The sequence below is a fragment of the Sceloporus undulatus genome, chromosome 3 (genome assembly GCF_019175285.1).
Source record: "Sceloporus undulatus isolate JIND9_A2432 ecotype Alabama chromosome 3, SceUnd_v1.1, whole genome shotgun sequence".
Taxonomy (NCBI): domain Eukaryota; kingdom Metazoa; phylum Chordata; class Lepidosauria; order Squamata; family Phrynosomatidae; genus Sceloporus; species Sceloporus undulatus.
The window spans coordinates 98,787,200-98,810,090 of NC_056524.1; the positions used below are offsets into that span (position 1 = coordinate 98,787,200).

Genomic DNA, 22,891 nt, shown 5'->3' on the forward strand with positions numbered 1-22,891 from the left:
GATGGTGTGTGTGGCTTCAAATTGCTTGTCAAATTATGGCAATCCCATTAATTTCATAGGGTTTTCTTAGTCAAAGAATACTCAGAGGTAGTTTTATCAGTTCCTTCCTCTGAAATACAGCCTATAGCACCTGGTATTTGTTAGTGGTGTCCAATCCAAGTACTATCCAGGGCTGGCCCTGCTTAGCTTCTAATATCAGATGGAATCTGGGGCCTTCAGGGCATTTAGGCTTACTGCCTTATTGCTATAAATGTAGTTGGCAGTTTTATATTGATTTTACCTGTAGATTGATGGGTGCTGCTTTTGTGGTGAGAAAACTGGGAATGTTTGTTAGTTTGTTAGTATTTAGATGAGAGAGGAAAGAATTCATAAATAGCAGAAATAAATAATAAAGTGAGTACTTCATGATAAGCTGATAGTGCTGTTAGTGCTGTGATCAAAAGTCAAATGAAGTAACATCAGCTGACTAGCTAGCTAACTACATTGACATGCTGCAATGGATGATGTCTGGCCTTGTTAGAGAATGTGAAATTTCTTGACAGACATTGGGATGGCTTTTGAGAGGAAAACTGTAGGACAACAGTGCAGACATTGCAGGAACAAAGAAAGGAGAATCTTTAGAAGCAGGTGAGGAAGACACAAAGCTTAAACTGCCAGGCTGGGTCTTACCATAAAAGATATGAGAAGGAGACTGTTCTGGATGGCTCATTCTAAATAATAATAATAATAATAATAATAATAATAATAAAGACTTCATTTTCCTGTTTTGAGGAACAGGGGTAGTGGCCTTCCGTTCTTACCCTGAGTGAAAGAATATATTAAGGCCATCACTCCTTCTAAGACCCAGACTCTAAAGCTGTTTGAGCCTTTTGTGGCTGGGTGGTGGCCATTTGATTTGTAGTGTGGCTTGACTCTTCCAAATAGATTGAAGGTGGGCAATTGCAGCCTTCCAGAAGTTTTTGTCCTGTAACTCACATCAGCCCTAGAGGATGGTGAGGGAGTGTTGAGGATGCAGTTCCAAAACATCTAGAGTCTGTAGTGGTCCATTCCCAAGATACTTCAAATGCTAAGAAATATTCAGTAACTCCAAAGATATGGAATATGGATATAGGTTACTTGATCTGGACCACTAAAACTTGGTTAATTCCAGATCATGAAGAAATCAAAGGTGTATTCAACAAGCATATGCACTATACAATATCTTATCATTCAATACGATCATGTAGAGAAGTGTACAACCTGTGGCATGTGGGCAGCATTACCCCCATCCCACGATCCGGTGCAGGCCACCATGACTCTGCTGACATTGCTTCTCCTGATCTGATGACCCTTATTGACTCAACATTTTGTCCCACCTGCCACTCACCCTTTGCTTATCATGATGTCTCCAACAATGCCAAGCATCAATGCTGAACAGGTTCTCAGGGGGTGAAGGTCAAGTGTCTTTTAGGAGATATACTGGTATGTGCTATCAGAGAACTCTTAAGTTATTAATAGTGTGCTCAGGTGTTGCTGTTGCACACTCTTAAAATAAATACACACTCTTAAAAAATATACACATACAGTGAATGCAAGATGGTGGAGAGGTGGCATGTGTGTGTCGATATGCATGCCACTTCCAGCTGATACTGGGTGTGGCCATCAAATTGAAGAGGCTTCTGTATTATAGTCATTTCAGGAGTTATTATGCCCATCCTATGTTTTCCACAGAGACCAATAATATTTAGAAATGCTCATGGCTACACATGTAGCCAGTTTGATACACCTGCTTATTATAGAAGGAAAGGTGAAAAAATGGGCACAGTTTTCAGAGACTTCCAACTGCTGACTGGATTCACTGAAAAGTGCAGCATTAGGAGCATGAGGCAAAATGGCATCTGTAACTGTGGCATCTGATTTGTGACAATTGTTCTACACATCAAAACGATCAAGGGGGGAGCATATATCTGTGCAATTTGCCACTAATCCTGAATTCTGCTAGTGAGAGGAGTTGTGCATCCCCTTGTGTGTGCAAATTCTGGGCCTGCAGTGTTGGGGCTCTTAGCCAGAAAGCTGCTGTGCTGACAAACACTGAAACAGAGTGTATAAATGCTTTGGCAGCTGCAGAGTCCATAGTTCTCCACCTATTTGCACAACTGTACATTCAAAGTATATTAAAAAAAAAACCAACCCTGCGGGTATGCAATAGGCCCAAACAGTTTAAAAATATACCCTATTTCATTTGTAAACTATCAAGGCGAAACACTCTGCAGCAGCATAGAAGCCATGTCCCATGTCTTCCTTTGTCCTAGAAAGACTTGTGTCTGCTGCCATTAATGTAATTGTCAGAAACTTCTCTGAGGTTACATGTAGAAACAAATCAAGGCAAGAATAATTTTGTACATATTGTTAAACATGCAAAAACTTCCTGAAGAATATTGCCCAAAGGTAGAAAGTCATTTGGAACTTCCGATTCTCCTTGGTAGCATGTGTTTTTGCAAGTATGGCTAAAACTTGACCTGGAAGTCCTTCCATTTATTTTGGAGAAGCAGCACCTTTTATAACAGGTTCCCGGTTCAAATATGTGGCCCAATAGACTAAGTTAAAAGTTCCAAACAAGACTGGGAAAACTATTCGGGACATCTTATCGATCTTACTGATGCTGTTATAGGTCTTTTTGCTTTCGGTGGGTTTTTCAACTGGTTTTACTGGAATAGAAGCAATGTTGGAGATGACTGAAGGGGTAGAGTCCTTTGGCATGTTTAATGTGGGCGTCATCCTTCCAGCATTGTATGCATTAATGGCTTTTTTTGCCAGTAATTCACGTTCTTTTTTCTGAAAGACATTAGAAAACCACAATTGGGGATGGGGGAAGAGATAACCAGGAAGAAAGTTTAGCACAGAATCACACAAGACCTTAGATTCCTTAAATTTCCATATTATGTTGATTACAATGCTTTAACAATAACAGTTTGCAAAATGGTTGCATGTTTTCCATTCTTTTAGCAGGATGGTGATTCTAATCCTAAAACATTTAAGGGCACTCAGGATTTATAAATCAAATGAAAGAAGCAAATACTGAAAGAACATTTACATTAATATGCATCCACATATGTGAGGTTCAAAAAAACAGCATATTACCACATCACTCTGGTTATGTAGAAAGCAAATATTTTAAAGGGTCAATGATATGTCAGTCACAGAGAATTCATTCTCAAGTCAAGGCTGGAAAATTTATCTCAGTAGTTAGACCCTATGGAAATCAAACAACACATTCCTCATTTTATGACTTGGAGTTATTTTTGTAATGGAAAATAATCCATCATAGTCTCGCAGGTGGATTTGTTGGCTGTTGGATTCTAAGAATTATAGTTGAAAAAATGATCATTTTCAAATTCTTAAAAATAATGGGTTTTATAAACAGATACTAGCATAGTGGTTTGAATGCTGGACTACAACTTTGGAGATCAGGGTTCAAATTCCCACTCAGACATGAAAACCCAATGGCTTAGCCTTTGGCAAGTAACACTCTCTCAACCTCACAGGGAGGCAACATCAACCCACCACCCCCCTTGATCAAATCTTGCCAAGAAAAGTGTCCTTAGGGTTGTGATAAATTGACCTGAAGCAAACAACAATATTTGATACTATGGGCTTAATCTACCCATTTGACCCAGTAAGTATAGACCCATTGAATTAATAGAATTTAAATAATAGTTGGTTTATCAAGTTTCCATTAATTTGATGGATTTATTATAATTAGGACTAACAATTGTATGTAATTTCATGAAGGCAATCCACAGTTCAGTACATGGGTACAGAACAAGATCACAGGCATTTTATTTCAAGTAGATTTGTGCAAGATGACTTTCAAGCAGGTCATGGTTACTGGCTCTTTCACTAAACCAACAAACCCCAATTTAAGTTAGTATTTTAGCTCTTAAAAAGATGTGAATAACATCCACCTTCTTTTTTGCAGCCTCCAAAGCTTTCTTGCCATCCCAGGCCCAGCTTCTTTTTGTAAAATAGTTGACAGTGGCAAATTCAATCAATGCAGAAAATACAAAGGCATAGCACACAGCTATGAACCAGTCCATCGCAGTAGCATAGGCCACTTTTGGTAGGGAATTTCGGGCACTGATGCTTAAAGTAGTCATGGTAAGGACTGTAGTGACGCCTTTAGAAAGAGAAGAAGAAAATGACAACAAACACTGAGATTTACCTGTAAATATGGCATGGCTTCCAACTCATTTTTATATTAACATCATTTTAAATCTTATTATCAAGGCCTAGGGATCTCTTTTGAAATCATTAGATCTACCATATTGGAAGCTTCCAATATGATACAAATTAATAAGTGCAGTGCAAAGAAGAAAAAAACTGGGAGTTAAAATGTGGGGATATGAGGCCAGAACTGAAAGATGTACTTCTTCTGATTTAAAAAATGGCAATAAACCAGTTTTATTTGCAAAACTGGGAGAGGAAATTTGTCACCCAGTTCTGCTCTGGAGGGCTAGGAAAGTCTGCAAAAAAACAACCACATATCAGGAAGCCCTTCGTGGGGAGGGCAGAGGCCACCTTGTATGGCTGAAATCCATGTTAAGTGAGCCACTATTTAAATTAAGCAGATAGGCATGTGGCAGATGTGACATGTGGAGTTTGACCCTACTAAGTCTGCTCTCTATGAAGATTTTCATACCAGCACTTACTGTGGGGTAAGCTCTGGTAAATCATTGCTAAAAAGTTGAGGAAATGTGTATGTGTGACAGCCTGGTGCGCTTCCTCAACATCAGGAAGTGGTCGGCTCCCTCTAGAGTCACTGAATGGTGGAGGGAATTTCTGCTATATGCAAAGTTTCCGTTGGTTAGAAAGTGACTGAAGTCTATTGATCTCTTAGTAATGAGCCTAGACACCCTAAAGGCACTAGATCCCATTGAATATTGGAAATTAAGCAGGGTCAACCCTGCTTAGTACTTGGATAGAAGCCCGCCAACAAATACTAGCTGCTGTAGGCTATATTTCAGTGGGAGGAACTGAAAAATCCTATGAATTTCATGGGGTTGCCACAAGCTGACAGATGACTTGAAGGTGTGTATCTATGCATGCACACACACATCCTGGTCAAGGGGTGCAGCTTGGGGGTGGAGGTAAAATGAGGACATTACCCCAAATAAGACCTCTCTTCCTCCAATGAAACATTTTGCTGCCTGAAGTGAGAGACAAAGGTTCATGACTCCCCGACCCATCCTTCACACTCAGCATCCAAGCAAGCTGATTGCTAAATTTTGCTTGGGCATTAAAAAGAGAACAATATCCTCCATAGCATCAAAGGACAGTAGGGTGCAATTCTGGGTGCAAGCACGACACATGCTGAAACAGTCCTCCAAAGCCTTCATAATGTTTCCAATGGCCAGCACCTGCTATTGAAACACCTCTCCATCCTGCTCAATGGTAGGGCTGGCCCAGAGAGAAACATGGCATTTGGAAATGCTTCAAGTAAAGGACAGAAGGAGGAGGAGGAGAGCACTGAATAACTTACCAAAGACTGTTCTTGCAGGGACAGATTCTCTGTTTAACCAAAATGATACCTGGGATAAGATCACTGTCATAATACATGGAAGATAAGTCTGGATGACAAAATAACCAATCTTTCTCTTCAAGTGAAAGTGTGCTCTCATTATTGTGTATTCACCTGGGGGAGAAAGAGGAGGAAGACACAGATATTGATAGAATAACTGTTCACATATAGTCCCTTTCTGTTTCATGGTTTCTCCAGTGATTCCTGGGATAGCCTAAACACAGAATTAAACTGAGGAGTTGTTTGATTTACTAGCAAGCATGCTAGTAATTTGGCTGGGTCTGAGCCCAGGTGGAAGTATGGTGGAAGTATGGTGGTAAGGGGAGAGGCATAATGAGGGCATTGACCCCAAATATGAATTCTGTTCCCCCAAATGGAAATTTCATTCAACTCCCACATTTTTAAGCATTGCAGAGAGAGAGAGAGAGAGAATGAAAAATAATCAATTTCTACAAGCCTCATATTTGTTGTGTTCAAATATTTTGGCACCCCAAAAAACAGAAAACCTCATAACACCTCCTCATCTATCAGTCCCTATCATAAAAATATGCCCTTTCTTTGACATTCAAATTTTACTGCCTGAAGTACTCCCTCACTCTTACCCTAACAGCAGAACTGCCTTTTCATTCTGATACTTGCTGGATTTGGATCCATATTTTTCTGGCCACTTCAGGCCAGACATTTCAGCTTGTATTGCTGTACTGCTCTCTGCACCATTGTTGTTGTCAAAATATGGTTCCCAATGGTCCCAGCCAAGCCACATATTATAGACAGACACACACCCCAGAAATTGTAAAACATGCTTTCACACAAGGGCTTCCTCACATGATAACTGCAATGGGTAGAGTTTATTGTGGGAAACCAGACAGCACATGGTCAATTTTCATGTCACTGTTTCACCACCCTAGGGGCATGGCAGTGAGTATGTCCATGGAGTTTCTCCATATGCTATGAATCAACCAGAATTCAGAAGACTTCTTTTTCGCCAGCATAACCACTCTGGCAGTTGAAGTCCAAGCTTTGGGTTCAATATGTTCATATGTTGTGTAGATTTTCTGCCACAGGGAAACATTGCAATTACACTGGAGAATACAGGTTTAGTCTTCCTTATCTAAAATGCTTGTGGTGTTTTAGATTTTGGTTTTTTTCTTGATTTTGGAATACCTGTATTTGCATATACATACATAATGAGGTATCTTGGAGATGGAACCATGTCTAAGCACAAAATTCATTTATGTTTCATATACACTCCGCCCTCCATAACTGCCATCCGCCGGCCTGAGAGGTAGTTCACCAGGCAGGTCCAGCTCCATCAGGACTAGCCTGGAAGAAGGAAGAGCCCGCCCTCCAATCCATCTGCCTTGGTCCAGGCCTCAGAGGGAGAGAAGAATCATAGAATCATAGAATCATAGAGTTGGAAGAAACCACAGGGGCCATCCAGTCCAACCCCCTGCCATGCAGGAAATCACAATCAAAGCATCCCCGACAGATGGCCATCTAGCCTCTGCTTGAAGACCTCCAAGGAAGCAGACTCCACTACACTCCGAGGGAGTTTGTTCCACTGTCGAACAGCCCTTACTGTCAGGAAGTTCCTCCTAATGTTTTGGCTTAATAGGGTCCTAGTCTCTGGAGCAGCAGAAAACAAGCTTGCTCCCTCCTCAATATGACATCCCTTCAAATATTTGAACAGGGCTATCATATCACCTCTTAATCTTCTCTTCTCCAGACTAAACATCACCAGCTCCTTAAGTCGTTCCTTGTAGGGCATGGTTTCCAGACCTTTCACCATTTTAGTCGCCCTCCTTTGGACACGCTCCAGTTTCTCAATGTCCTTTTTGAATTGTGGTGCCCAGAACTGGACACAATATTCCAGGTGGGGCCTGACCAGAGCAGAATATAGTGGCACTATGACTTCCTTTGATCTAGACACTATACTTATTGATGCAGCCGAAAATTGCATTGGCCTTGTTAGCTGCCCTGTCACACTGTTGACTCATGTTCAACTTGTGGTCTACTTGGACTCCTAGATCCCTTTCACACGTAGTTTCATTCAGCCAGGTGTCCTTTATCCTATATCTGTGCTTTTCGTTTTTCCGCCCTAAGTGCAGTACCTTACATTTCTCTGTGTTGAATTTCATTTTGTTAGCTATGGCCCAGTTTTCTAGTCTGTTCAGGTCATTTTGAATCTTGATCCTGTCCTCTAGGGTATTAGCTATCCCCTCTAAATTGGTGTCATCTGCAAATTTGATAAGTATGCCCCCAATTTTGTCCTCTAAGTCACTGATAAAGATGTTGAATAGCACTGGGCCCAGGACAGAGCCCTGTGGGACCCCACTGGTCACTTCTTTCCAGGATGAAAAGGAGCCATTGTTGAGCACTCTTTGGCTTCGGCCTGTCAACCAATTACAAATCCATGTAACAGTTACTTTGTCTAGCCCACATTTTACAAGCTTGTTTGCAAGACTATCATGGGGAACTTTGTTAAAGGCCTAACTGAAGTCAAGATATACTACATCCACAGCATTTCCTTCATCTAACAAGTTGGTAATTTTATCAAAAAAAGAGATCAGGTTTGTCTGGCATGATTTCTTTCTCTGAAACCCGTGTTGACTTTTTGTGATTATGGAATTGCTTTCTAGATGTTCACAGACTTTTTGTTTAATTATCTGCTCTAGAATCTTTCCTGGTATCGATGTCAGACTAACTGGACGATAATTGTTGGGATCCTCTTTTTTCCCCTTTTTGAAGATGGGGACGTTTGCCCTCCTCCAGTCTGCTGGCACTTCTCCTGTTCTCCAGGACTTCTCAAAGATTATTCCACTGGACCTCATCCCCTTTCCCTCCACCATTCCCTTCACCTTTTGTTTCGTGTCTTTTAGATTGTAAGCCTGAGGGCAGAGAACTGTCTGATTAAAAACAATAATTGTAAGCCACCCTGAGAACCATTAGGGCTGAAGGATGGGATATAAATACCTAAATAAATAAATAAATAAATAATATAGCTTGAAGGTAATTTTAAAGACAATATTTTAAATTTTTTTTTGTATATGAACAAACAAATGAGCCATCAGAAAGCAAAGGTTAAGGGAAAATTCTATCAAAAAATCCCACTCTGGGTATCTACTCAGGAAGCCTTCTTTAGTAGATGGGACAGAAACCAGGATTAGATAAGGTATAAAGATTTGTTAAAAAAGAATTCAAATGGAGAAATAGATATAAAGCCTAAGGATGTTCTAGAAAATGAAGGGATGAGACTACAATGGTTTGGTTATCTACAACTAAGATCAAATTTCAAACAAGATATGGCTAAGGAAGGATTCGAAAAGGAAGAAAATGAATTTGATAAAACAATATGGGCCCAAGAGAAAGGCGAGATAGGAAAAATATATAAAGTGCTAATGGCACGCGAATTAGAAAGCGAAACTGTTACAAATAATATGATAAAATGGGCTCAAGAATTCGGTCGTATAATTGCAATAGAAGATTGGGAAAATTCCTGGAGAAAGACATACAAATTTACAGCATCTCAAGACTTGAAGGAAAATTACATTAAGGTTTATAATAGGTGGTATTACACTCCGGCAAGAATAGCAAAAATGTCAGATACAAATAATGATAGATGCTGGAAGTGCAGGAAGGAAAAAGGTTCCTACTTTCATGTGTGGTGGGGATGCAACAAGATTAAAAGATTCTGGAAGAAAATACATAATACAATACAAAAAAATTTTAATATCAGATTTTCCCTGTCACCAGAATTGTATTTACTTATTATGACCTCTTATATGGGAATAGAAATAGAAAAAACTTATTGGAAGATTATGTTGTATCTTATATCAGCTGCTAGAATCGTATTGTCTAGATATTGGAAAGACAAAAAAGTGCCAAATGTAGAAGAATGGCTGTTGAAAGTGGTAGATCTAAAAGAGATGGATAAGTTGACGACATTGTTAAGAGGTAAAGATAAAGAGAATAAAAAGTGGAATTTAATAGATGAGTATATAAAGAAACATTAGAGAATATAAAAGATTGGAAACGATATGATTAAACCTTTTCATTTGACAAGTAAATTAAGAGTTATGAAGAGTAAACTTTGTTTGGTAAAAGAAAATTGGAATCATACAAATTAAATATGTATAGGCAAGGGAGATCTTTACAGGTATAGTTTATTTTATATTGCAATCATGATGAATTACTTAGAGTTAGATGCACCATGTGACTGTATGATGATCAATCTGTTTGTATTGTCTGAAATACCTTTTAATCAATAAAAATCTTTAAAAATTAAAAAAAAAAAGAAAGCAAAGGTGTGACTATCCCAGCCACCCATGAAAAAGTTTTAGATTTTGGAGTATTTCAGATTTTGGAATTCTGGATAAGGGAGATTCAACCTGTAAGATGTTTTGGAGGCAAACGTTCCTTTTCTTTACACTTATTCTTACAATCGTTTAGCACAGTGATCAATACGGAGTTCTAGGCATCCAGTTACTCTTTTGGTAGTGAATCTATGTTTGTGGCTGCAATTCTCTGCATATATAGTTGGTTTTAGGCTCCATTACTAATATTCTGAATAAATATGTATACAACCATGCTGTAATTTCATGATGATCCAACATTTAAGTAATTCCAGTTATGTTTGTGTTGAGCTTTTCCAGGGTCATTTACTTCATTGATGATGACACATATATGTGGCCAAGCAACAACAGAGTGTGATCAAGATAGCAAAAGTTATAAATGAGGAAGAACACACAAGCTAGGAGAGGTAGAAGCAGTTTGCTTTTATGTGATTCCACTGGGAAGGGTAAGATTCTGCTCTCTCTAGTCCTCCCCCACCCCACTGAATTAACTGAGTGCAAATCTCTTTTGCACTTTCAGGTTAGTTTCCAGGAACTCTAACCTCAAGAGAAAGAGGGGAAATGGGAGAAGAAGAAAGCAACTAGGATATTTTGAAAGCTGCTGAAAAAGTGGGATGACAAATTAATCCTTGGGACTGTCCCTGGCAAATCAGGATAGTTGTGGAGTATTTAAGTTTCAAAAGAACACTCACAATTCAGTTCAATCAATTTCATGTAATTTCCCTTAGATCCTATTAATCCATAATATGTCTCTATATGTACCTGTAGCTAGGAGATACAATGGTTTGCATATGATATGAGAATACACCTGATTTTTCTTTTCATCATACAGTTAAAAAAAATTTAAAAATGGACAGCAGATAATGACTCCTGGCTCACCAAAGGGTTCCAGACTGTACTCAGTCTGGTCACTAGCATTTAGATAGGGCATAGAATTTCTAAGACCTATACATTGGGCATATGGTAAGACATGACTGTGTATGAATAAGTGTAAAAAGTATTAGGCACATGAAGGAGAGAGATGCATACTCTCTACACCTATCAGAGATTCAAAAATTACTTTTATGGAGGACAACTCTCAGATTCTACTAGCTGTCTGGGAAACGGTAAGTGTTCCTGAGCAGATGGGCCCGGATACCATGGGCTGAATACATGCTATCCTAGCCCTGATTGTCACATAAGTAAGTCCCAGGATCAGTGCGTGGAAGGGTGGGTGTTCACACACCTGTCCCCGCACCAACTCAGGACTTGGACAAGTGCACATTCCTGATCCCAAGAAGCCCCTCTGTTGCCCCATCTCATGCAGAAACAGGGCACCTGGCCACTGGGTGAGAAAGGCACCCCATTTCCACATCAGATGCAGCTACAAAGAGAGGAGCTCCTGAGGAAAAGCAATGACCAGGACATTAAGGAGCATGGGGGAGAGGGTATCAACACAGGTTTTGCTGTGGATTTTCTCAGAAACTACATGCAAAACCAGGGGTATTTTATTCCAGGGTAAAGGCTGTTTACCCTGGACTCAGGTCAGATCCTCTGATCCACATGTGATCTGGAAGGATTGAGCCCAATCCTGCCCCAAGGTTTTGGCCAATGTTGTCTGATTTAGATGATGCAAGGCTGGGGGGGGGGGGTATCCTGGGCTTTCTGAACCATGTGGACAACCCCTTAAATGAAAAAAGTATACTTTAGTCCAAAAATGTATATTTCCCAAGTTCTACATAAAATGCAATATATAAAATGCAATAATCACCAGAATCCTATACAGCCTACTATGTTACATAACTTTATGTATACTTAGCAACATAGCAGAGGTGCTAAGAAACACCTTTTCTGAACTACAAAGATATGTAACAGGACTCACAGAGACCAATGTGCATTGGCGTGTAAAGTGTATTGGTGCACAGTGTCTGTCAGTGTTTTATGCCCATCCGTGAATAATGCACCTTGATGGAAAATGTGCATCTGGGAACATTGTACACTGATGTAAATTTCACACCAATGTACACAGGTGAAATAGATTTTTTTAAAATAAAAAATGATGGAAACAGTACAATCAACAAATATATAAAAGAGATGAAAGGTCATCAGATTCATTCAAGGAAGAACCATTTGAAGATGAGCCTACAATTTTAGAAAGTGAAATGCTAGCTGCACACATAGTACTTGGGAGAAATAAATAATCAGGAACAGATGGCATACCAACAGAGCTGCTTCAAGTTACAGAGACAGAATCTACTCTAGTTCTAACTAAAATCTATCAACAAACATGGAAAACAAAGCAATGGCCCACAAAATGGAAACACTCAATATACATTCCAATCCCCAAGAAAGAGGACTCCAGGAATTTCATTAGCCACAGGACCATTGCATTAATTTCCAATGCAAACTTATGTTCAAAATTCTATCACTGAGACTTTTATTAGATACGGAGTGAAAAATGCCAGATGTCCAAGCTGCATTTAGGAAGGGAAGAGGTACAAGGGATCATATTACAAATATACATTGTATAATGGGGTGCACCAAAGAATCTCAGGAGGAAATCACCCTATGCTTTACAGATTATAACAAAATTTTGATGGTGTAGATCATTAAAAAGTATAGATTTCTCTAAAAGAAACTGGCATGCCACAACATTGGATTGTCCTACTGCATCACCTGTACTCAGAACAAGAGGCTACTGTTAAAACAGAATACAGAGAAATGGAATAATTTCCAACTGGCAAGGCAACCAGGCAAGGTCGCATTTTATCACCCTATATGTTTAATTTGTTTACTGAACGTATTATACATAAAGCAGGATTAGATTTGTAAGAAGGATGCATGAAAATTAGAGGAAGGGACATCAACAATTTAAACTATATAGGTGACATACTGCTAACGAAAAATAGCAAATACTTGGAAGGATTATTGAAGAATGACATGGAAGTAAGTGCAAAGACAAGTTTACAGTTGAACACTAAGAAAACAGAAATAACGACCACAGATTATTTACATTACTTTAAAGCAAATGATAATGACATTGAAATGGTTCAAGATTTTGCATACACTGACTCAGTCAATACACTGAATGGAGACTGCAGTCAAGAAATCAGATGTCTAGAACTTGGAAGTGCAGCTATGAAGGAACTAAATAGGATCCTGAAGTCTAGATACACCATTAAATACCAAAGTCAGGACATCCCTGCCATCATATTTCCAATTTCTATGCATGGTTGTGAAAGATGGACAATTAAGAAAGCCTGAAACTTTCTTAGAGAAAAAAATGAACTCATTTCAGATGTGAAGCTGGAGAAGATTTACAGACACCATGAACTGGTTAAACAAAACAAAACAAAACAATTAAATGGGTCCTGTAGCAAATTAAGCCTGAATTCTCCCTAGAAGCCAAGATGACCAATCTGAGAGTGTTGCACTTTGGCCATATCATGAGATGACATGATTCACTAGAAAAAACAATAATGCTTAGTAAGTTAGAAAGCAATAGGAAAAGAGTATAGTTATGTTATAGCTGAATTGACTCAATCAAGGAAGCCACCACTCTGAGTCTGGAAGATATGAGCAGGGTTGTTGATGATAGAGTGACTCTCATTAATAGGATTACCATAAGTCAATGTGACTTGATGGTAGTTAGCAACATTTGGAATCAAATACCGAACGCTGTAGGCTATATTTCAAAGGAAGGAATTGGCAAAACCGCCTCTGAGGCCTCATTCCCACTTACCTCTTGATTCGCTTCCTGCACCAATTCCTGAAACCAGTTCAGCAAACAGCGTGGTTCCCACTATGTTTGTGCCAGTTTCAAGAATTGGTGCAGGAAGCGACAGCCGTGGCTTCCCCCTATGTCTCCCTCCGTCCTCCCTGGCCTACCGGGGGTGGAAGAGATGCCGGGGCAGAAGGAGAGAGACAGGCTGGAAGGACGGAGGACTGAGGACGGAGCATGGAGGTATGGCCGAGAAAGCGGCTGCCAGTGGGAACCAAGGCAGATTTGAATCCGATTCGATTCCGCTTGGTTCCCACTTGGGCTGAATCAATTTATTTCCAATTAAATAGATTCAGCCCAAAAAACACCCCATTTTACCAGCATCTTTTTGACGCAGATTAAATGGGTAAAAATCGGTAAAAACCATGCCCCCCTCCTTTCAGAATCACTTCAGAGATTCAAATGAAGTGGGCACCATCGTGGTTTACACTGGATTGAGATCCAGTTTAAAACATAGTGGGAACAACCCATGAGGATCCCTTGGTTAAGAAAACTAATGAAATTCTCGGGGTCACCATAAGTCAACCAGAAACTTGAAGGCACTAATAATAATAACAATAATAATAATAATAATAACAACAACAACAATAATAATAATAATAATAGTTTATTTATATTTCCCGCCTCTCCCATGGATCGAGCCGGGATTACATCAGTAAAATAATACAGTACAAGTACAAATATGATAAATAAAACACTAATACTGAATACCAACATTCCTATTAGTTTTATAAAATAGCAAAGTCATTAGGTAACCAACAATCATAATCAGGAGTGGAGCATTTTATCATGATTTTTTATATAGATTCCAGTGGATAAACCCACCGGAAGAGATCCATCTTAAATGCCTTCTTAAAGGCCTCTAAGGTAGTAATAAGATGGATTTCCTCCTGTAGGCTGTTCCAGAGTTTAGGAGCTGCAGTAGTGAACACCCAATGAGAAGTTGTCATTAGCCTAGTATTATAATATTCCAAAAGATGCTTCCCAGATGTTCTGAGTGTGCAGGGCGGATTGTGTAGGGAGAGGCGCTCCTGCAAATAACTTGGGCTCGAGCCATATAGGGCTTTAAAGGTAATAACCAACACCTTGTACTGCACCTGGAAGCCAATCGGCAGCCAGTGAAGAGATTTTAGTACAGGTGTTATATGGTCAGACCTGGATGTACTGTTGACTAGTCTGGTTACTGCATTTTTAACCAATTGAAGCTTCCAAACTTGGCACAAGGGTATCCCCAAGTAGAGTGCATTACAGAAATCTAACCAAGAAATTGCCAGTGCGTGTACCACTGCTTCAGGGTCCTTTCGGTCCAGGTAGGGATGCAGCTGCCATATCAACCAAAGTTGATACACACATACAAATTAAAACCAGTTAAGAATATAAGTGTTAAAAAAACCAAATGTTAAAAAGAATGGGGGCCTTGCACAATTCCCCTTGAACAATTCATTTTCAAAGGCTTAGAGGTCTTCATCTGCCTATGGAAGGATAGCAGGAAAGGTCCCAGAAAAGTATCAGCTTGCTTTTAAAAAAGCCATCTGAGAACCCCAAGCTGACAGGGCCCCCAAGCAATACATCCTCCCAGGCCAATCCTCTCCACTGAAGGCCCATTGTAGAATCTATCTTTGAACAAGATGCTTCTTAGCTGGACAAAGTGCTTCTCAGTCTCTGTAGGTGTGTGTTTGTATGGGGGGGGGGAGAATTTTCTAGTGGCTGCTTTAAAATCTGGTACAAGTAAGATAACCCAGGTCCAGAAGCTGTCCTGCAGAATGCAGATGTTATGGAAAGTGACACAGTGCAAATACATAGGAAGCACACTGAAATGCACATGTGAAACCACATAACTATTTTGCCTTTAGTTCCCAACACAGCAAATGTAATGCTTTTGGCAAGCAGCTTACTCTTTAGTTGGAGCAATCCTGCGTAGGTGGGAGAGAGGTAAAAGGATGGGGGGAAATGCCTTTTGGCCTTGTGTTACTGTTGTTGTTACAGCTACAAGGGCAATGTACAAACATAATCATAACAATCACATACAATTAAAACAGTAATCATATAAAAATATTATCAAAACAATTCCAAAAATAGGTCACCAGAACAACTAAAAAAGAAAAAATGGTTTACAATAAAATATAGCACATTCTTTATTGTTGTTTTTAAAAGGTGGCATTGCAGCAAAAATGGAATGAACAAAATACACTCAGATTCCTTCATGAGTCTACACTTGTTATTTTCACATTCTTCAACTCTGTAGAAGGAGAGAACATCTTAGAAATCCGTTCACAAGTAACCCTGATTACAGGCCTCCTGTGAGCTTGATGAAGTCCAGAAAATCCATAGCTGACTGATGCTTTCCCTGTGTAAAATCGGATTTTTGTATTTTGCTAATCCCTGGTTACAATCTGTGTCCTGCTCTTTGTGATCCACCCTGCAATCTGAATCCAGCCTGCCCAGATGTAACCTGGGACGTTAGCACAAAGAAGGCGATGAGAGGAAAAATAAGACCAAAAAAGAAAACATTTCTTGACATTGAAAAACAAATCCTTTATTGGCTTAAATCTTAGGAAACCTCGGGGACAGCAACCCAGGGATTATTCCTGAGTATATGTTGCTTCTTTGGGGTTAGGTGAGCAAGGAGCTTTTCGATCAGCAGCAAAAACAAGTGCCAGACCACCAAGAAGCACCCACCACTTGCTTTGGATTGTTGTCTTGTATCAAGGAGCCGCTGGGCACAATTTTGGGAGATGCCTCAGCACACTCTCTGGATTTTTCTATTGGTCATTTTGAAGGCAAAGGGAGAGCTGCCGTTTATTGCTGAAAACAATGCAGCGATGATGGTGAACTGGTAAGGAACTCTCAGAACTGATGTTGTTGTTCTGCTTTTACTGATCCATGCATTTCCTGCTGTGCAAAGTTTATTGCTGTGACTTCTAGAACTGTCCTCCCTTCTGTCCCATTCCTCTCTCCCCCCCAAAAGGAACAAATCTGTGGCTTTTGACTTCTGAATTTGCATTTTCTTGTTGTGTGAAGCACTGAATTGATGCACACAGTGAAGGGGGGGAAGTGTGATGGTTGCTCTGTTTGTTTCAAGACAACTGTACAGTTTGCATTGTGGGTTATAAAGTTTTCTCCCTGCTCCACCTTTCTTTTTTGCACTTTTGAGGTTGTTTGGGCTCAAAAAGAAGCCAACTGGGTTCTCAGCAAGCTGTAGTTTAGAAGGCGTCTATTTCTTTGCTGAGTGAACAGAAACAACTTGAAGCACAGCTGTTCCTTAATCTTTTCAAGCCGTGTGTTTTTGTGTACATGAGTATGCCTTTCTTTCTTTTTTTCTGTTTTTTTTTTTTTAATGCTTAAATGTCCCTTCTTTTGAGGCAGTAAGAGGCAGCTTACACCTTTTCCCTCTATAGGCCCCTGCTGGTTTCTGCTGGGAGCCTGTGCCATAAACACAGCAAATAGGTACAGTGCTTCCTTGGAGCTCCTTCTTCTGTCTATTGGTACACTCATGAAATCCTTGGAGAAAGGCACAGCATGCGGCCACCTCTTCTTTCCCCCTCCTTCCTCTCTCCAAGCCCACAAGATGCTTTGTTTCTAATTATCAGAGACCTCGGCTTCTACCTCATTACCAGAAGCAAGGCAAGTGTATTATGTAACCCCATAGGAGCTTCTGTCTGACTCTGCAGCCCCATGTGACTCTTGGGCCTGGACAAGCCACATTCCCTGTGGCCATTCCCTCCCTCCTTTCTCTACATGTGCCCCCTCCAATCGCAGCACAGGGTTGCCCTGACACAGAAGCCTGTAGCCCAGAGAAGGTGGGGGCTCACGTGGGTGGCTGGGCTGGGATTAAAGCTTCTTTGGTTCCCTAATGCTGCCACATCTGGCGCCTCCACTTCCAGTTAGGGAGGAAATGGGAACCCTTAGGGTTGGCACCTCCTTTCAGGCCACGTGGTGCCCTGGACACACTGCAAAACCAGGCAACAGCTGCCACTTTCTCTCCTCTCAACCCCCTCCTCCCCCCCACCCACACTCCCAATGCTTTCATCAAACAAATCATTTTAAAGCACACACAGAGAGAGAGAGATCAAGTGTGTGTAGGCGGATGTTTGCCTCCTGTGAGGAAATAAGCCAGCACCAGCATGAGAGAGGGGCCTTTGCAAATGCAAAAGCCTGCATACCTTGTCCCCAATTCCCCTTCTTGGGCAATATGCATGTGCGGGACTTGTGCCTTTCATTTCCTTCCCTGGCAATGAATCTCTGCATGCATTCATGCAGCATGCATCTATCTATCTATCTATCTATCTATCTATCTATCTATCTATCTATCTTCTGGCACTATCTCTTGTTTCATTTTGGACTGTTTTATCACAGGATTTTCACTATAAAGTTCTTCTGTTGTCTCTAAGATCCTTTGCCAGTGTCACCCTTCACTACTGCTGCTGCCCAATAGCTGTTTGCATATTTAGTCAGGCTCCTCAGCAAAAGCCTATCTGACAAGAGGGATCCTACCAGGAGTACTGCTGCCATCAACATAGCCTCTTACCTTACAGGAACATACAATCCTACTACCATGGAAAGACAGTGCCATTGGTGAGAGAGAAGCATTACTTTAGCTATATGTGAAATCCAAGTATAAACCAAAAAGTGCCCGCTAGCTGTTTTCAAAATGTGACAGATACATCAGCATTGTTTAAAGGTGAAACTAGAGCTCTCTTGTTAGCTACTATAATGGAAAAGATACACTCACCTGTGCTGGTACTGATGTTTTCTGAATCTACACTTTGTCCCATTAAGTGATACTGGTTAAGCCTAGACCCATCCTCTGCTACCACCACAGATGTGGCTGGTGTGTTAGTCCACACATAGATCACTTCAGAATTGGGATAAGCATCTGGAAGGTAAGAGAAGATAACAAGGTTTTTTATGTGCAATGAAATTTGCATGATAAGCAGATCTGAGTTTGTGACAAAGCTAGGCTCCAGAATCTCTTGTGTCAGGATTTCAACCTGGGGCAGGTGAAGTGATAATAAAGAATAAAGAACTGCACAATGACCAGGATGAGTTCTTGTGTGTCAGGGGATGAAAATAAGTACTTTTTAAAGAGAGTCCTTACATCCCAGTAACTTTTTAAATAATTAGCTAAGCATCTATTAACACAGAGCAGTGAAAGGCATACTCACCATGCAAATAGGTATTCTCTTCCTAGGTGACAGGATCAGCAAAATATCTCCAAAATTCATTTCTCTAAAAGTCCCATAAAGATGGACTACCATATTTTACAGACAGAGAACTGAGACAGGAGCTTCTCCTACACTGCAGAATTAATGTAGTTTGACACTGCTTTAACTGTCATGGCTTAATGCTATGAAATTTTGGTATCTATAATTTTGTGAGACATTTAGCCTTCTCTATCAGAGAGCTATGGTGCCACAACAAACTACAGATCCCAGGATTCCGTAGGATTGAGCCATGATGTTAAAACAGCGTCAGACTGCATTAATTCAGCCATGTGGCACCGCCTCAGAAACAGTGAATCCCACAGAGTTAGTCATTCATACAATGGACAAAAGCCATTTTAACCATTGCAGAATTCCTACATCCTAAACCACTACAATTAAATTTTAATTCAGATATTCATGGGGGGGGGGGGGGGAATCCCACAGCCTGCATGACCATTGTTGTAGTCTAAAAAATCATCAATCTCTGTACTAGATTTATACAGAACACATTCATTGTGTTATAGTCTTGTCCTAGAGGTCTATCTATAAGACAACTTCATGATATTTAAGAAAGAAACCTTTTATTGCATGTTTCAGGACAGAATTAGAAACAATGTGAAGGTACAGGAAATATGCCAGGCCTAGACACAAGTAACACAAGTTGACTTGGGCTTTGGAAGCTATGGAGGGCAGAACTCCAAAGGTTGTGGTGGCTGACCACTAGCCTTTCAGACTTAGCCAAGCTGGTCAGTCTGAAGCTCATTCTTCTACTCTAATAGTGGTGCCATTGCTAAGTCTGTGTACATGTCTGAGCAAGTGTGCAAGGCCAAACAAAGATGGCTGCTTGTTGTATATATGCAGTGAATGGTTTCTTGCTCTAATAGCTGTCCACATCATGCAACACCAGCTTGCTTGGTACAGCAGCCATGTTTAGAGGCCCATCAAGGAAACAATAACCCCCTTGTGTTTGCAGCCTGTCTAGGACTGCAAAAATTAGCACTGTCAAGCATCTGACAGAAGGTCTTTAACATGGGCAACATCTGGTTTGGCAGGTCACAAATTGTACAGGCCTGATTTGATATGCTGGAAGAAGCATAAGGATAAATCTTGAGTAATAATTTAGAAGAGTCAATTAATATACTATATGCTTTGTATACAAGTTGGGAATCACAGAATCATAAAGTTGGAAGATACCTTAAGGGCTATCCAGTCCAACCCCCTGCCATGTAGGAATACACAATCAAAGATGCTTAAAGATAGAAAATGAATTATATCTCTCCATAAAAGTAGTATACATCCACAAACAAAACAGCTACTCCTGCTTTCACCTCAGGACTTCATCATGTGCCTTCATTATGTGTATTTTGAGAGGCTAGTGAGACTGCATCCCTGTTGCAGAAAAAAAAATCCAGTTTGACACCACTTTAACTATTAATGTTCAATGCTATGGAATCCTGGGAACTGTAGTTTTGTGAGACATTTAGCCTTCTCTGTCAGAGAGCTCTAGTGCCACAATAAACTACAATTCTCAGAATTCCATAGAATTGAGCCATGGTAGTTAAAGTGAGGATCAAACTGGATTATTTCTGGAGTACAGATGCAGCCTTATTAAAGCAACTTATATTTTGAAAGCTGTGAGAAAAGACGTCAACAATATCTCTTGGTACCCTCTTGGGTACCACATAAGTTTGTCTAGATAATATGACATCAAAGGTGTTCTCTGTATTAGTTGTTTCTACTTGGTGTGTGAGAGAAAGAGGGATGATATGGTATGCACTAGTCAAAATACTTACAAACAAATCACCTGGTTTTTAAATTGAGGCTATTGTTTCCCTTTATATTGGAGCTGTAGCTGATGCAATGACAGCAGAAAATGGACAAGAAGTGGTGCCATTCTGCTAATGGGTACATAATTTACTAGCTATCACAGAAGAGTTAGAGAACTAGCGCAAACACCACCAGGCATAATGAGTGAGGTTTTTGTGAGAGAAGCTTTGCCTTATGGAATGACAACAGGGGACACAACCCTGTGTGACTATCTTAAAGTGAGTGAATGAAAATTATCTCTTCCTTTTGTCATTTTCTGTGGACTGAAACTTACAGAAATGCCTTTGATTTAGGAATGTTTTATTGCAAACAGCAGCCTGATTTCAACCCCTTTTTAACCCCCCTCCCCTGCTTTTGTCTGGAAACCAATGAAAATGCTATGCATTATGAAATGAAAAGACTGCCAATATGTGCATTGGATACCGAGTTTGGAAAAGCTATTTTCTGCACTTCAGCTCCCAGAATCCCCTAGCCAGCATGGCTAGGACTGGTCATGCTTGCTGGGGATTCTGAGAGCTCTAGTCTAATTACTGCTACTACTACAGCTGCTGCTACTACTACCACTATTTCTTACCAATATGTATCTTTTTTTAAAAGTCAACTTGTACTTTAAAAAGCATTTGGATAGGCCTGCCAGAAGAGTTATAAACAGCACAGAGTAACAGTAATGTAACTATGTTCTGGCTGGGCACATATATGTATACATTTGGATTTCTTTCTCTGTGTTGTATGTTTTTAAGTTATTTTCAATTTATGGGAACCCTAAGGAACCTATTATGGAGTTTTCTTGGTGAGATTTTTCAAAGGAGGTTTGCCATTGCCTTCCCCTGAGGGCGAGAGAGTATGACTTGCCCAAGGCCACCCAGTGGGTTTCATGGTTGAGCTGGGAAATGAGCCCTGCATCCGAGGAAGTAGACTGTAGTCTATGGAAGTTCATGCCACCAACTTCTTTCTTTCAGTTAGTCTCAAAGGTCCTACAAGATCTCTCTATATTTTGTTGCTGCTGCTGTTGTGGTTGTTCTAGCATTCTGTGAGGCCCCAAAACCTGCTGCAGTTGACCACTTCAGCGTTGCAGTCTTCAGCTGTATTTCCCATTGACCAGCTTCAGATGTACAGCTACTTTCTAGCAAGCTACTGATCTCTAGGGGTTTGTTTCTTACTGAAACATACAGTAACATTTACATTTTACATCCAAATTCTAAATGCAGTAAGTGCCAGTAATATCACCATTAATGCTCAGAGGATTTGCTCCTAAGCACATGAATAATCACACCACCAACACTACTAACAAAACAATGGTAGAAGTAGGAATACTAATAATAATGCTGCTTAGCATTCCAAGCACTTCAAGTGTTCAAAACACATCCCATACATTATCCTCATAATCCTTATAGAAACTGCATATGAAGAGCACAATTATCATCCCCATTTTATAGTCATGTGCATAAAAAATGGTTTTAATATCCCATTTGTTGTTATTAAAAAGTTGGCTTGGCCCAAAACACACAGGCAAAATGACGCTGCTTTAGGCAATGTTGGGGATGTGCTGTTTACATGACACACACCCCAAATGCAGCCTGAAGCTACAATAAGGCTGCATCATTTGGAAAGAACCAGGCCTAGAAGGAGTAGATGGAATCCGCTCCTTTTGATAGCCTGGTTCAGGACCATGGCAGCAGTCCATATTGGTAGCAGGCATGTACAATTGCTGTGGTCTCATGCCACTCCTTTGGGCCCATCTGTTTTGAGCCTTTGTTACTCATTTGCATAAAAAATATTTTATTCATTTTCACACAATTTTGTTATGCATTCATTTCAATATATTTGTTATCAATTTTTATACATGCTGGTGACAGTGGACCTGACTTTAGACACTGTCTCTGAGCAGCCATCATTATATTTTCCTTGTGGGGAGAGGAGGACATTGCAACCATCACAAGCCACTAGAAGTCTAAAATAGTGTCCATTGCCAGAGATTTCATTTAATGTTTTTGCCATGGCCTGGAAAGATGCAAAGTCTCATGCATTCTGGAAAAAACAATGGCAGTCATGAAGAGCCAAAAGTTAGGTTGTGACTATCTTGAATGAAAGAATAACAAGATGCCACTACAGTACTCATGATTCATGACATTTTTTACAAAATAAATGGAGTCAAATGATTCCCATTTGGTTCATTTTTTCACACATGACG

General features: G+C 40.2%; 1 protein-coding gene across 3 annotated transcripts in view; it reads right to left on the bottom strand.

The window, feature by feature from the left end:
• Nucleotides 1-734: 734 nt before the first annotated feature.
• Nucleotides 735-22,891, bottom strand: part of GABRA5 (gamma-aminobutyric acid type A receptor subunit alpha5) — a 123,278-nt gene continuing 101,121 nt past the window's right edge. For all 3 annotated transcript variants that reach the window (XM_042460929.1, XM_042460931.1, XM_042460930.1), the window contains exons 7-10: nt 18,402-18,545; nt 5,519-5,671; nt 3,945-4,156; nt 735-2,814 (exon numbers count right to left, since the gene is read on the bottom strand). In XM_042460929.1, the coding sequence (XP_042316863.1) occupies nt 2,515-2,814; nt 3,945-4,156; nt 5,519-5,671; nt 18,402-18,545 (809 nt within the window). In that variant the 3' untranslated portion in view covers nt 735-2,514. The remainder of the gene's footprint in view (nt 2,815-3,944; nt 4,157-5,518; nt 5,672-18,401; nt 18,546-22,891) is intronic.